A 16,031-nucleotide genomic window follows, 5' to 3' on the forward strand; every position below is an offset into this window, starting at 1 on the left:
TATATCTGCAAATCGATTTATATTAAGACAAATTGTATTATAAAGATATTTTTTTTAATGACCTTTCTTGACATATAGAGAAGAAGCAAATACCAATATAGCATAAATTTTGTTCATACCATTTATTAAGTACAATTCAGATCATTCTTGTTTCGTGTCTTTTGTAAGCAAAAATGCAAATAATACAAATTTTTGTATTAAAGATGATAGAATTCAGACTTTTAAAAAGTATGACAAAACATACAAAATTTAAATTGAGTTTTAAAAAAACAGACACATATATTAACCCATTTTTTCCTTGTTTAAAAATCATTAGTATAATTTTCATAATTAAAAACTCTAAGAAAAGTCTTAATAACTTAATTTTGAAGGTCAAAGTCAATATTAGTTTGTGTTGAATTTAGGAAAACCTGTGTTGATTTAGTTATACCTAATTATTAGTATTCCAGTTGAATTTAATTTTAAAACTTTTTTGACAAGTAAACTAATTATACTTTTATTATCCTAACTAGAAACATGTATTATATATAACTTCTGGACATACCGACAACTTGATTTATAGAGTGACAATGCTAAAAGAAAATACCCGGAAAATATTTTGTATAAATATTTGTCCAAGAATAATGTTCCTTCCTATAAATTGTATTGTCACCCTCCCAAATTCAAAGACAGAGAGAGTTAGACTAAAAATATTGAGTTTCCTGGTTCGTTCCCAGGTCGCAGCATTTTGTCCGGGCAAACATCATTATGCTGTTTTATGTTATTCCAAAAAAAACGACATGGCAGAAAAACAAGAAGTTTAATTGTATGCAGAACGAAGTATCTTTAATCCTGTTAAAGAAGTTGTATCAACTTTTTTTCTTTTTATTAAAGATAGCTAGCCGGTTCTTTCAGTAAGTAGTATATGTAAAATTTTTCATAGAATTGAGATATGCAATCGGTTTTTTTGTAGACCTCTTATTTTTTAAGTAATTTAAGTTTTTAAAAAAAAAAAATTAAGTCGGTTTTAAGGAACTAAAACGCAACAAAATAAAAGAAGAAAATAGCCAGTATGAACAAAAATAGTAAGATCTTTAATTTGACACCTTACTTTTAAAATTCTGTTAAGTAATTGTTGAAAAAATCTATTTTTTTAACCTCGGTTTAATCAAAACATTAAACCTAAATATTTTCTCATACAGACATAAAAAATATGGGTTCATATATACCATTAGAATGAGAAAAATAATATGAATCCATTCTAAGCGAAATTGAAAAAGTTAAAAAAAATTGTAATAAAAAATAGAAAAAATAAAAAGTTTATTTTAAGAATTGTAACTACTAAACTAGCCAATCACAAATCGCAAAAATTGACGAATCGGGAAGCTTAATCTATAAAATTAACCTATAGAATTGCCAGAAAAAAAGGAGAACGTTCATACAATATATACAATAGATACTACAATAAATATAGTGATATTAAAGAACATGTAAAGAATGAAAAATTATGAACAAATATGCATCAGTCTGTTTATAAACTTCAAAACAATGCAGTTAAAAATACATTATTGTTTCTTGCGTTTAAAAAATATCTGCTACATTGCATTGTCTTTTGTTTAGGTTTTGTTCAGGTTTGGTTCAAGCTAACCCTTTAAAGCCGAAAATTATGATTCTTAAAATAAACTTATTTTTTTTATAATAGTTTTATAAAACTTTTTCAATTTTGCTTAGAATAGATTCGTAATATTTTTCTGATTCTAAAGGTATAAATGAACCCATGTTTTTTATGTCTGTTTGAGAAAATATTTAGGTCTAAAGTTTTTATTAAACCGAGGTTAAAAAAATTGATTTTTTCAATAATTACTCAACAGAATTTTAAAAGTAAGGTGTCAAATTAAAGATCTTACTATTTTTGTTCATACTGGCCATTTTCTTCTTTTATTTTGTTGCGTTTTAGTACCTTAAAACCGACTTAATTATTTTTTTAAAAAACTTAAATTACTTAAAAAATAAGAGGTCTACAAAAAAAAACGATTGCATATCTCAATTCTATGAAAAATTTTACATCTACTACTTACTGAAAGAACTGGCTAGCTATCTTAAATAAAAAGCAAAAAAGTTGATACAACTTCTTTCAATAAAATTTCATAAATTATATGCTATTTGTTTAAGAGCTATATCACTTTCTTTCCCTAAATATCCTTACAAATAAATATATGGCTGGGTGTATATGAATGTCTTAGATAGCAGGAAGTCTGGAAATAAGAGATCAATATTATTTTACTTCAATTTTAGCTGCCCCTATTTTTTCTGATTTTTAAAAATCTGTTGTTGTTAATTTTTTGATAATAAATAATTTGTTGAAAGTAATTTATGCTTTGAATATATCAAAACTAATGTTAGTTATTTGAATTGTTATTATCAAATGTAATTTTGAAAACAATTCTCTGCGAGTTATGATATAAGAACCTCCATTTGTTTCGGGTTTTTATTTGTTTTGAATTTATAAGGGTGAAACTCGCCCCCCCCCCCCCCTCCTCTCCAATAAGTAACCATATTATAATTTTCATTATTTTAGGAAAAAGAAGTATCCAAGCGCAGAAGAAGTGGAATAGACATGGTCACCAAGAAGCCCCCGACACTGATGACCGTCAATGGACAACAGCACCCACAGGTAAAACATTTCAGCACCCTGCACAGAATATTTATAATACTTTCCATCTTGCTATAAATAATGCAATCTTTAAATAAAAGTAACAGGATGTCTGTCTGTTTGTGTGTAGCTTAAGTTCTCGGTGACCGCTTGACTAATATGTTTCTACTTTATATGACCCCCCTCCCCTTCAACCAATTGCCCATAGAAGCCTATGGTGGTATAGCCACTAATAATTAGGTTGATAACAGTCATGCCGTCCTCCCCCCCTCCCTCCTCATTTTAAGTCTCTACGAGGTCCCTGACGACATTTTTAATCCAGTTATAGTTAATATACTTTTCTAAACAAATAGAATAAGCATTTAAAAATTTTTTTTTAAAACTTAGTGATCCTTTTTCAGTTTAGGCGAACTGCTATATATCATTTTATATATTTTAGATTGTAACAACCCGGCTGCCCAGGATTCCTCGCTCAAACAGATCCTCTGGAATATGGAGCAGGAAGGTGTCCCCCGCGGGCTTGGAGTATCTCAAGATGGACGACGAGGTAAATAAAACTACACTCCTCTCTTTCCCCTAATAAATTAAATTGTTAAAATAGGTATTTTACACATTTATATTGGTAAAAGGATTCTTCACAAAAAAAATTTTATATAGCATGAAGTTTTTTATTGGTAAGAGGAATTATCACAAAAAAAACATCAGAATTATTTGGAACTTATCGGTTCATAAAGGCTTTGATGAAAATTTATCATAAGAATTATACAGCTTGTTTGATTTTATAAAATTAGGTGATCCTTTTTAAGATTTAAAGTAATATATTTCTTACTAACAAGACATAGTAACTGTTTATTTTAGACTTGTGTAACCAAAAGTAAACACAAATGTACTCTTAACACCTTTCAACAAATCTATAATTAGGAAATCATTGCAAAACAAGGACAATAATATCCAAAAGTAGTGCAGCAAAGATTATGTTTTATATAAACTAGTAAAATAAAATTGTTATCTTGTCTGAAGCTAAACTTCTCAGAAACTTCTAGTATTAATATGCTGGACTTTTCAGGTAAGCTTTATAAATGTCTTTGGATGGTTTTAGGCTTTTTTGAACTCCCCTTCCTCCCCTAAGGCGGAAGAAAGCAACTAATATTTGAAAAAAGTATGATATAGTTTTGAAAATATAAATATGAAAATATTGTAAAACAAGGGCAATTTTGATCATATTCCAACAAATTTCTATAATTATAATTAGAAGAACGTACGGGCATATCCAATTTAAAGAGTAGCAGTGCTACAAAAAACATTAGTTAGGTACAGTTCTGCCTAATAGACATTGCAAAATAACTTTTAATTGTTTTATGAGAATGGAGCAACTTGTTGTTTAAAGCATTGTTCCGTGCTAGGCTTTGGTTCTTGTACTATGGCGTCTTAAGTCTATTATTACTGTTCAATTTATCTGTGATAGATGTAATGTTGACGTAAATATTAGACAAAGTAGCTCGTGTATACAGTTAGGGAGTTGAATCCATTTTTATAGAAGCAGAAATATAATCTATGATTATGGTTTGGACCCTATAAAACTGTAATCTACCTTTCCACTTTCCCCTCTCTTGGTGAAAATATCTTCAACGCCGATACGATTTTTGAAATGTAAGATTCTACTTTCCCTTCTCTTGGTGAAGATATCTTCAACGCCGATACGATTTTTGAAATGTAAGATTCCACTTTCCCCTCTCTTGGTGAAGATAAAAGTGGAATCTTATATTTCAAAAATCGTATTGGCGTTGAAGATATCTTCACCAAGAGAGGGGAAAGTGGAAGGGTAGATTACAGTTTTAGAGGGTCCAAACCATAATCATAGATTATATTTCTGCTTCTATAAAAATGGATTCAACTCCCTAACTGGTATATGTCAGCTAAAGCTAATTTAGATTAATACCACATTGTCAACATAAACTTTTGACTTACAAATTTAACAGAATTTACAAAAGAATACACCTTTTGTTATCTTAATTTTTTTCTTTCTTTCAAATGGAATTATTTTTCATCTTAAGCATCATTTTATTAACGATTTTTCAAGCCAATATTAAAGGTTCGAAAAACAATACAAAAAATATTCATTTGTTTTTTTTTCTTTTTTAATAAAAGTACAGTGAAATATCATGCATTTTAGAAATGTAACAAGAATTTAAATCTCGATACTGCAACTTGTTAATCCCTTTATGTACAAGGATGGAATGTATTTTCAGAAAATACGTGTTAAGGTTAAGATTTATGAAAGTAAGTTATAGTGAGACACCTGCCATTCTCGGTCTTATTTTTAAAAGTTGGAAAAGTGTCATTATTGTAAGTAGTTTTTGGTTATATTAAAATAGCATTCTCATAAATTTTAATCGAGAAAACTTGAGAAAACTCCTTTTGAATATTAAATAAGAAAGCTTGTAATTTTGAAATGGTCATATTCAAAATATAAGAGAATATTTTTACTGTTTTTTTTTAAATATGATCACTATCAAAACAGAACTTATTGAATTTAATAAATATACTTACAAATATAACAATTCCACCTATTTATTTTTCTGAATACATATCTGCAACTCTACAATGCATACCTCTAGGTACAAACATGTTTTTATATCCTAAAATATTACTACCTTTTTTTTCTTTAAGAAATTTTTATATTCTGTTGACCTTTGTTAGATAATTGTATTCAGATTGTATTTTTGTCAGGGATAATTCAGTGATGGGGCTCTTATTTACTTTTATATCTCCACTAATTATTAATAACTAAAGAAAGAACTTTATACTTATTATATTTTCTTTGATAGATAGATTTATTGAACATTGTCATATCCCTGATAACATGCAAAATGCAGATATTTTATCATATGATATTCTAACTTTTAGATACTTACATAGATTCTCTAAATGTTTCTTTTCTTTCTATTTCAAGACATTGTTTCAAGCTGTAAATATGGCTACTGCAAAGTTATTTTAATTTGAAGAAAAAAATGAAGTTGATTTTAAAATGCAAAGGGTTCAACCACATGTATAGTTATTTCTACATTAATTTTCTAAAATTTCTTTCCTTTACTTTTTATAAGTTTTGATCATAAAGAACAACAAAAAAATAAGGAAATAATGATAATACCTAAATATTTTTAATTCATTAGAATTCTAGGACTAAAATATTTGTTCACATTTCCAATTATTAAGAATGTAAATATATTTCTATTTGTGCATTTTTGTGCCTCTAATATTTTAAGCAAACTGAGACATTTTTTTTGCATTTTTTCTCAAATTATATGCTTTGATAAGAGGAAGAAAAATTGCTAAAATGTGGATTTTTCTAAAATATTTATCAGTTGCCCTAATTTTGATAATTTTTATACTATCAACATACTTTCAGTTGCATATTTTCATATTTTCTTAATTCAAAATTAATATGACATTAATACTTTAATAGTTTTTTGTTGTTGTAAAATTCTAAATTGATTTTATTTAAATTAATGGGTAAAATATCTAACAGAGTTCAGCTATTTTTAAAAATCCTCTTGTCAAAGTGAACAGTTCCATTAATGTATTGTTTTGTCTTTTGTTGATGATAACAATTACATCATTTGCATTTTGTATAAAGTAAACATTTTTATTTACTATTGATTACCTATAAATTTCAAATATTAGTATGTCAAAGCAATTGTTTTTTTTTGTGTTTTTTTACATCTGAAATTAAAATAATGACACTGTCCCTTTTAACCTTGATATCAAGATAACACATGTTAGCACATTCTAAATGATGTATAAACTCAGGAGTTAGATATATGAATTAAAGGAAAATCTAATTACCTCAAACTTTGATAGTAACAGTATTGTTTTTCTGGTATATTTTATTGAATTCTTTGGTGGTCAGAATTTAAAAATATAATATATGAAATTACTTAAATATTTCAATTATATTATGTACCCAAATATATCCCAATGGTGTCTTAGATTAAATTTTGGTTAAAATTTGGTTAAAATATCTGTTAGTGATTTTTAAAAAATATTATATTAAACAGATCAAACAAAAGAAATATTTTCAAAGTTCACCTTCCCTGATAAATTTAGAAACAGAAAATCCTGTACAAATATGTATCAATATACCCAAGGTTGTTACAGATGTCCTCCCAAAACAGTTTTATGCAAAATCGATGAGTGTTCCCTCAAAAGAGATAAAATATTGTCTCTAAAATAACTAAAGCTTTATGTCTTTGATGTGAAGAAAAAATTGTGCCAAAGATTTTAACCACTTGACATACTTAAACAAAATGAAAATATATAGCTATTGTTTACTAAAAAATTTGATTTTCTAAAATTCAAAGGCCTATCTATTACAAAGGTAATTCTAGTTGATGGATATACTTAGCTTTCATGCTATTCAAAAACAATAAACAAAATCTCAAATAATTTTTTATGTGAATGATGATTTTGCTGTTTAAATGAAAACATTTTTTTTTCAGTTTGGTTTGAAGTTAAAATAAATGTATCATTGATAAGAGACTGCTATAGAAATAGATAGCTTTGCATTTTAACATATCTCTAGGTCAAGGAAACATTGCTAAGTGTCATCAATAAATATATCCTCACCTTTCTAGTAAAAGGCTGAAAGAAACCCTGTGAAAGTAAAAAATAATCACCCCCCCCCCCACCATAAAAAAATGTTAGGTTAGTTATTTTCCTTAAAAATGGGGCAGCATTTGGGATAGGGGAATTTGTACATACTTGGATAACAACATATCAAAATTTGGGTAAAAAGATCTAAACTCATCCCAAAGTTAAAATCTGATAGTACAAGATTAAATATGCTATTCTTCAGTTGGGGATGTTTATTGTTGCTGGGTCTTTCCTTCTTAACTGGGAAACTATTTATATATCTGATTTACTAAATTCTTTGATAACATACCTAAAATAAAATTTACATTTTTGACAAATCTCCAATATCTAACACAATTTTAAAAATGAAAGTGTGTGAACTGTAAATTGATATTAAGGAAGTGTCACTTTAAGAAAGCATATTTGAACTTAGAAATTTATGTTATTTAGAACATAAACAGAGCCTCTTTATTTAGTTTTAATAAAGATTAATCTAAATGTTAGATTACAAAAAAATGTAAGTTACCCCTATCTTGTTACAAACTAGGCTTACCTTCAAAGCAAAAATGATCATAAGCTTATAATTTTTCAAACCACCTTAATTATTAGAATTTAAAATGTTAAAATTATTAATGAAATGTTTTTTTCTCTAGATGGAAGAGGTGATGAGGAATGGATTGATGGTTTTGGTGCCCAGAAAGATCAGCGACCATATTCCAACTGTACCCATCCACTCAGTCGATAGATTCCTTACCTGGGAGTGGAATGAAAACCTTAGTAAGTATTTTAGACAATATTTAAAGAAGCCTGCATTTTCTTCCATGTAATTTTTAATTTAATGAAAAGAATTGGAGATACTATAGCTTATAATAATAGATGGTAAATGTTAAATTTTGCTATACAATAATAGCAATCCCATGAAATAGTAATCATAATTCATATATTTTATTTAGGTATGGACGATGAGGACCTGAAAATTTACAAAACCCCTGTCACCGATGTATACATGCTTCACAAACACAAATGGGAATTCTTTGGTAAGAGAGACTTCAGAAAATCAATGATCCTGGCGCTTGATGGAAACAAATGGATGTCTGGACAAGAAAAGTATGAATTGATGAAAGGATTCTTGTCAGAGAAGGAGCAGAAAAAGATGGAAAAAATGTTGAAGATGGGATTTTCTCATGATGATGTTGTCAACCATTTCATGGAAGAGGCTGAAAAGGATGGTGGATTTAATCTGAGGAAGAAAATGGATGTTGCTATGAAAGAGAAGGAAATGTCAGAGGACGAATTAATAGACATGATGAAAGATCATATGGGTGAAGATTCTATCCAGGAAATGCAAAAAATGTTAGCTTCTGGCGAGTCAGCTAAAGATGTTGTTAAGAAAATGATGAATCAGGGTAACACAAAGGAGGAAGAAATGCTTGAGAAAGCTGAAACTCTAAATCATTTGATGAAAACTAAAAAGAAGATTAAGCTAACAGATGGCGAAGCTGAGGATATGATTGAGGAAAGGTTTGACGAAAATATCAAGGGTAAGCTGAAGAAGAGTGTGCAATCTGGCAAATCACTGAAGGGAGCTCTTAAAGATATTATTGACGAATCAAAGCCAGCTGACAATATGACTGACATGGAAAGAAAGATCAAACAGATGACTGAAGGCAAAGAGTTGAGCCAGTATGAAATGTATGAGCTCATTAGGGATCAGATGGATGAAGAATCTAGAAAAAAGATGGAGGAAATGGTTAAGAATGGCCTCCCACTTGATGAAGCAATAGAGTTCTTCCTAAAGAAAGGTAAAACTGTTGAACAAGCTCAAAAGGAAAAATCTGAAAAACTAAGAGAGATTCTTGAGAGCTCAGAAGGTATGGATCAAGATGCCATTCTAGACATGATGAGAGGTGAACTCGGCAAAGCAGATCTTGCTCAATTGGAGAAAATGTTGGCTAATGGCTGCAGCAAGCAGGAAGTTATTGAACATTTCTTGAACAGAGGTAAAGATGAAGAGTCTTGCATTGGTAAAACTGAATTCCAAGAAAAGATGGAGCAACTCCTTGATGGTAAAAATCTTAGTGATGATGAGGTTCTTGCTCTTATGCGTGGACAGCTAGATGAAAAAGGAAAGAAGGAGATTGCTGAGATGCTTGCCAAGGGTTACAGCAAGAAGGACATCATTGCCCACATGATGAAGAATACCAAGACAGAAGCTGAGAAACAACAAGAAGAAGTTGCAAAGCTTGCAAACTTGTTTAATGAGAATGACTTTACTGAAGAAGAGAAAATCAGCATGCTTGAAAGACAGCTCAGCCCTGAAGATAAGAAGAAAATGGAAGAGATGCTCAAGAATGGTTGTGCTATTGAGGAAGTCATTCAACATTTTATGAACAGAGCTATGAGTCCTGAGTTTGAAAAGTCAGCTTTTGCCAAGTCTATTGAAAAGATGACTGGAGGCAAAGCAGTTAGCCAAGATGACATGCTTACACTGATTGCTGAAAATCTTGATCCCGAGCAACAGGAGAAAATGAATGAGATGCTTGCTAAGGGATATTCTAAGCAAGATGTCATTGACTATTTCATGAAGAATGCAAAAACAAAGGAAGAGCAAATGCAAGAAACAGCTGACAAGATAAAAGCTTTAATGAATGATAGCTCTATGACTGACAAGGACAAGCTTGAGATTCTGAAAAATCAACTGAGCAAGGAGGATTTTGCCCAGATGGAAGCTCTTCTTAAGGATGGAGGCAGTGTTGATGATGTAGTTAGCAAGTTGTTAAAGAGCAAGAGCACTGAAAGCATTTGTGATACTGAGCTTGCTAGAGCTGTCCATGAAATGATTGATGGTAGAGATCTTTCAAAGGAGGAAATTCTTGACATTATCAAGGGTCAAATTGATGAAGATTCATTGCTTGAGCTTGAGGATATGCTCAAAAGAGGCATTGCTCCACAAGAAATTATAGACCATTATCTATCAAATGGTAAAACTATTCAAGAGGCTAGAAGAATGGTCTCACATAAAATTAAAGCTATCATATCTAGCATTGAATGTTCTCCTAAAGAAAAGCTTGAATTAATCAGAGATGTATTGATGCCAGCTGATATCAAACAAATAGAAAGACTCCTTTCAAGTGGTCTTTCCATGGAAGAAGTTCTGGAACACTTTTCTGATAGGAGTACAAAGGATGCATTTGTCAATGAACTTAGCAAGAAAGTTAAGAAGCTTTCTAATGGAAAACCACTTCCACCTGAACAGGTGCTTGAACTGATTAAGGGTGAACTCAGTGAAGCGGGCAAAAGAGAGCTTGAGGCTCTTCAGCAAAAGGGATTCAACCCTCAAGATCTTGTTGAGTACTTCCTTGAAAAGGGCAAAACTAAGGAACAAGAAAAAGGAGCTATTGGCAGAAAACTTGGTATGATGCAAAATATGTCAGGTATGTCTGAAGAAGAGATTATGAATGTTCTTGACAACAATCTCAGTGAACAGGAACAAGAACAAGTCAGAGAAATGCTAAAGGCTGGCAAATCTATTGAACAAGTCTTGAAAGAGCTTGCAGAGTGTGCTGAAGCAAATACCATGGAAACTATTAGTGATAGAATCAAAAAGCTGTCAGGAAATAGAAAGCTATCCACTGAGGAAATGTATGCTTTGATCAAGGAAAACATTTGTGATGAACAGAAAGAGGAAATGGAAAGAATGATTGCAAGTGGAATGCAGCTTGAGGATGTTGTTAAGTATTTTATGGAAAATGGAACTGCTAAGCATATTGATCATGCTGAGCTTACTAAAAGGCTTGACAATCTTATTGATATGGACACCATGTCAGATGAAGAAATAAAGGACATTCTCAATGCAAACTTGTCAGAATCTGACAAGAGAGAAATGGAATTCATGCTGAAGAATGGTTGTTCTATTGAGGAGGTTGTTGCTTACTTTAAATGTCGTGGAAGAGAGGATGGAGAAACTGAATTAGCAGCAAGAGTGAAGAAACTCTCCAATGGAAAATCTCTGTCAGATGCTGAAATGCTTGATCTTATAAAGGAACAGCTGGGTGAGGAAGGTAGAGCTAAGCTTGAAACAATGGTCAAGGAAGGCATGTCAAGCCAAGAAATTATTGATTTTTTCATGGTCAATGGCAAAACTGAGCATGAAGAATACAAAGAAGTTTCACAAAAGATTGGAAAGCTTATTCAGAAGAGAAAACTATCTAAGGAAGATATCAAGGATATTTTAGAAACAAATCTTGGGGAAGCTGACAAGGCTAAGATGTCTGCTTTGCTTGCTCATGGTTGCACTTATGATGAAATTCTTCAACACTTCCTCATAAGAGGATCTTCGCCTGAAAGATCAAAGTCTGAGATGGCAAAGAGAGTCAGAAAGCTTTCCAAGGGCAAAGGATTTACAAAGAAAGAAATCATTGATATCATAAGGCTTCAGCTTACACAAGAAAGTCAAGAGGAGCTTGAGAGTATGCTTGACAAAGGATATTACGAAGATGATGTTATTACATATTACATGATCAAGGGTAAGACTTGTGATGAGGAATTCAGAGAGATCGCTAGAAAGCTGAGCAATATTATTGATCCTAGTAAGATGACTGAAGAACAAATCTTGGAAATAATCAAGGAAAATGTTGGCAAGTATGACAAGGCTCAAGTTGAAGAAATGCTGAGATGTGGTTGCTCTACCCCAGATATCCTTAATCTTTTCCTCAACAGAGGAAAGATGGTTGACTATCAGACTGAACTTTTCAAGAGAGTACAAAAACTTGTTGAAGGCAAGGTAATGCATCCTCTTGATTTATTGGAGATCATCAAAGACAATGCCTCACAGGATCTACTTGATGAAATTCCTAAACTTCTTGAAAAAGGTTACACTGTCCAAGATGTGATTGAACATGCTCTCAAGTATGGCAAGACTCAAGATGAGAAAGATAAAGAGGTTGCTGAAAAAATGTTGAATCTTTTAAGAAGTGATATGTCTGAGGAGGAAGCTTTTGAACTGCTTAAGAATCAACTTGGCAAAGCAGGTAGAAAGAAGATGGAGGATCTGCTAAAGAAGGGATTCAAGTTGAGGGACGTTATTGAGCTATTCCTTGATACCCCTGAGGTTGAAGAGAAGGAAGAGGAGACAGAATTTGGTCTGAAAATCAAGCAGCTGGTTGGAGAGAAGCAGCTAAGTGAAGATGAAATGCTGGCCCTGATCAGAAGCCAACTTGATCTGACCACTCAACTGCAAATTGATGAAATGCTTCGCAAAGGAGCCACCAAGGAAGAGATCATCAAGCATTTCATGACTAGAGAAAACAACAAGAAGGGACAGAGAAAGAGTGAATTTGGCAAGAAGATCTATGAATTGACCAAGGGATCAAAAATGAGCAAGAGAGAGATAATCCTACTAATGAAGAGTCATCTTGATCCTGAATCTGTTGAGAAAATGGAAGATATGATCAATAAGTGTTATCCTCTTGAAGATATTATTGATTACTTCCTCAAGCACGGTAAAACTCCAGAAGAGGCTAACAAAGAAAAAGAACTACAAAAGGAAAAGGCTAAGAGAGAGACCAGCAAGAAACTTCACAAAATGATTGATGGTAACAACTTATCTAATGAAGAAATTTTAGCCATCCTCAAGCTGCAAATGGGGGATGAGGACAAAGCTCAACTTGAAATGATGCTGCGACAAGGCTGCTCTCCCAGTGAAATAATCAATCACTTCATGAACAGAGATGTATCTGATGATGAAGGTGAACCAACACTGTTTGAAAAGAAAATGACTGAACTAATGGATGGTAAGAACTTAAGCAGTGAAGAAATTCTGGACCTGATGAAAAATGAACTTGATGATGAATCTGTACAACAAATGGAAGAAATGCTGAAGAAGGGATACTCCAAGCAAGATGTTATTAAATATTTCATGAAACATGGTGATCAAAACAATGAGTTTGCACAGGAAATGAAGGCTTTGACTGGTAACAAGGATATGAGCAAGGAAGAACTACTTGAGGTTATGAAGAATAAGGTTGGAGTTCTATCACAGAGAAAGATTGATGATATGTTGAGAGAAGGTTATTCCCTGGATGAGATTATTGAACATGTTATGACTCATGGTAAGACACAAGAACAGGAAACTAAATTTTTCAAGAGAAGAATGAGCCAGCTACTTGATGAAAAGACTCTAACAGATCAAGAAAAGGTTGAAATGCTCAAACAGAATCTTGGCAAGGAGGCTGCTTCTATGGTAGAAGAACTGATGAAAAATGGTTTAACAGAAAAGAATATCATGTACCTCTTTATGAAATATGGTGATAACCTAAACAGCCTGGTTAAGGATGAATTCTTTATCAAGGAGCTGAAATTCCCTGATGAACCCCCAGATGCCCATCTTCATAAGAACAGAAACGTTTTCCATCTCATTGACAAAGATGAAGCCAAAAAGATTCTACCTTTCATGAGCCCTTCTGGCAAAGTTCACATCTTTGGAATGTTCTTTGAAAAAGTCCTTATGCTTATTGATGGCAAAGGTTTAACACACAGAGAAATTCTTGACCTAATGAGAAGTAGAATGGGTGCTTGCTATGCTAAGGAATTTGATGAGCTTAGATACAAGGGATTAAGTCTACAAGAGATTGTTGATTATTTCCTGAGGAGAGATGGAGAGACAATATCTGAGTCTAGACTGGTGGCCAAGTTGAAGGCGGACGCCAGGGTCGACTCTAGAGTTTACCTCAAGAGGACATACTCCAAGGAGAAGTGGGGAATAAACTTAACATATACATTCAGGTGGGTGTTTTTAATTTTATAAAACAGGACTGTAAAGTATTTTTAGATTTATATAAAAAAAAGAATAGGTGTTAAAAAAAGAAAATACTAAAAATATGTACAATAAATTTGAAAAAAACATTCATGGTCACGAGACACAAATTTTATGCTTAAACAATCTAATTTTTACACTGCCATATGTAATTTGTTCATCAACTAAATAGACAGAACAATAGAGTTGTTTCAGAGGTCTCGTCAATTATTTTTTTATTTCAAATTTTAAAAAATAAAGTCAGCTAAAAAAAAACGTAACATTCAATTTTCTGATAATCTTCGATTTTTAGTAATCATTATTCAGACAAAATTTATAAGAAATTTGTAAATTTAAAAGGAATTCATGAAGCACGGGCACAATGAGAAAATATTTGCATATTTCACTAATTCCTCGCCAATAAATTAGAGTCTGCAGATAGGAACACATTCCGTTTAGGAAGCATGCACACGCAAGCAATCTCAGACACACAAAATTTAAACAAACACACACACAATAAAATTATAAAATTCAAGAGAATATACATACATACTTTTTGAACAACTTTAATAAATTTTCGTAAAAATGCTAATGATATTAGAAAGAAAAGTAATCCAAATTGATTATATTAATTTTAGTAAGAACCATGGCCTCCATCTGATAATGAAGGACGTAATTGAAGGCTGTCCCGCGTGGGAGTCAGGTGTCAGGCCTGGAGATGTTATTGTCACTGTTAATGACTGGCTTATTGTACTCATGGACCGACCACAGGTAACCTGCTATTTTTTGTTGTTGTTTCAGTAAATTTATTATCGAATATTAATTTTTTTGTTAGTCATATTTCAAGAAAGACATGACCTGTTAACATTGAGGATAAGTTTTATGAGACCTTGTTTTTAAATAAAAAATAAAAATATATATGTATTTACATTTTTTATAAAGGTAAAACTAAATAATTGTTTTCCAAAAAGACATAAAAAAATATACATTAAATAGCATTTACTGAATTATTTCTTTTTAGTACAGACAATATATTTCTTTGTATAAAGTGTTACTTGTTATATCTCTCAACGCATCAAAAGGTTAAGATATAAAATTAGAGTTACGTGGACAAAAAAGGAGAAAGGAAAGGTATTTTTCCAAATCATGTCCTTTAAATTGCAGTAGATACTGCTTCACTCCTAAAAAGCATATTTGTTATTACAAATATTTTTTTTTTCATCTAAAGCACTCGAAAAAGGCTTTAAAGCAGTTATAATTTTATTTCTATCTTCCTAAAACATTTCTTTTGTAGTCTATTTATATTTCAACTTCACCTTCTTTTAAAAGTGTTTGTAAATTTCCTAAATTACGTGTAAAGTCCATTTTGAAATCCCATTATGTAAAGTAGTAAGGTTTTCTTTGTAAAATGCTTAAGATTGTGAAAGCTTCGCATAGACCTCTGGATGGTTTTAGGCTTTTTTTTTCTAACTAATTCGTACCCCACCGATTGCAAAGCCCTTAGATACCATAACACATCTTAAATCTTAAAGTGAAATTTTTTTTGCAGTGTCTTAAAATTAGAGTGCACAATTAGGAGCAAATTTTTTGCTCCTTTATTCTGATTGTCAAGAGAGATAAAGGGTAAAATTCCTTATTTTTCGGTGGACCACACAAAAAAAACCCATAACTAAATCTAAAATTACATGTATAGCCTCTGGGGTGAGATAGAACTTTTAACGGAATGTCTAAACCTTAAAGATAACCTTATTTAAATTATTTAAAGAAAAAAGTACCGTCTTTCGCCGTTTATTTTTACATTAGCTTTTCTCTTTTCCCCGTATTTGTTTGAAATCAACTCTACAAGTAAGTATGCCTGCTTAACATTAGATAAAATTTTATTTGGGGGGGGGGGGGGTCAATCTATAACGATAATACAACTCAAAACTGTAATACATCTTTAAACACATTAAAAGAGTATACTAGGTTTTTTTA

At 31.4% G+C, this 16,031-nt stretch overlaps 1 protein-coding gene across 2 annotated transcripts in view; it reads left to right on the forward strand.

Annotated features, from left to right (window-relative positions):
• LOC145328271 (uncharacterized) overlaps positions 1 to 16,031 on the forward strand; it is a 57,475-nt gene that overhangs the window by 37,961 nt on the left and 3,483 nt on the right. For both annotated transcript variants that reach the window (XM_080171894.1, XM_080171895.1), the window contains exons 8-12: positions 2,558 to 2,653; positions 3,072 to 3,179; positions 7,918 to 8,041; positions 8,218 to 14,047; positions 14,696 to 14,828. In XM_080171894.1, coding sequence (XP_080028020.1) covers positions 2,558 to 2,653; positions 3,072 to 3,179; positions 7,918 to 8,041; positions 8,218 to 14,047; positions 14,696 to 14,828 — 6,291 coding nt within the window. The remainder of the gene's footprint in view (positions 1 to 2,557; positions 2,654 to 3,071; positions 3,180 to 7,917; positions 8,042 to 8,217; positions 14,048 to 14,695; positions 14,829 to 16,031) is intronic.

The sequence above is a fragment of the Acartia tonsa genome, chromosome 9 (genome assembly GCF_053477335.1).
Source record: "Acartia tonsa isolate MP-2025a chromosome 9, ASM5347733v1, whole genome shotgun sequence".
Taxonomy (NCBI): Eukaryota; Metazoa; Arthropoda; class Copepoda; order Calanoida; family Acartiidae; genus Acartia; species Acartia tonsa.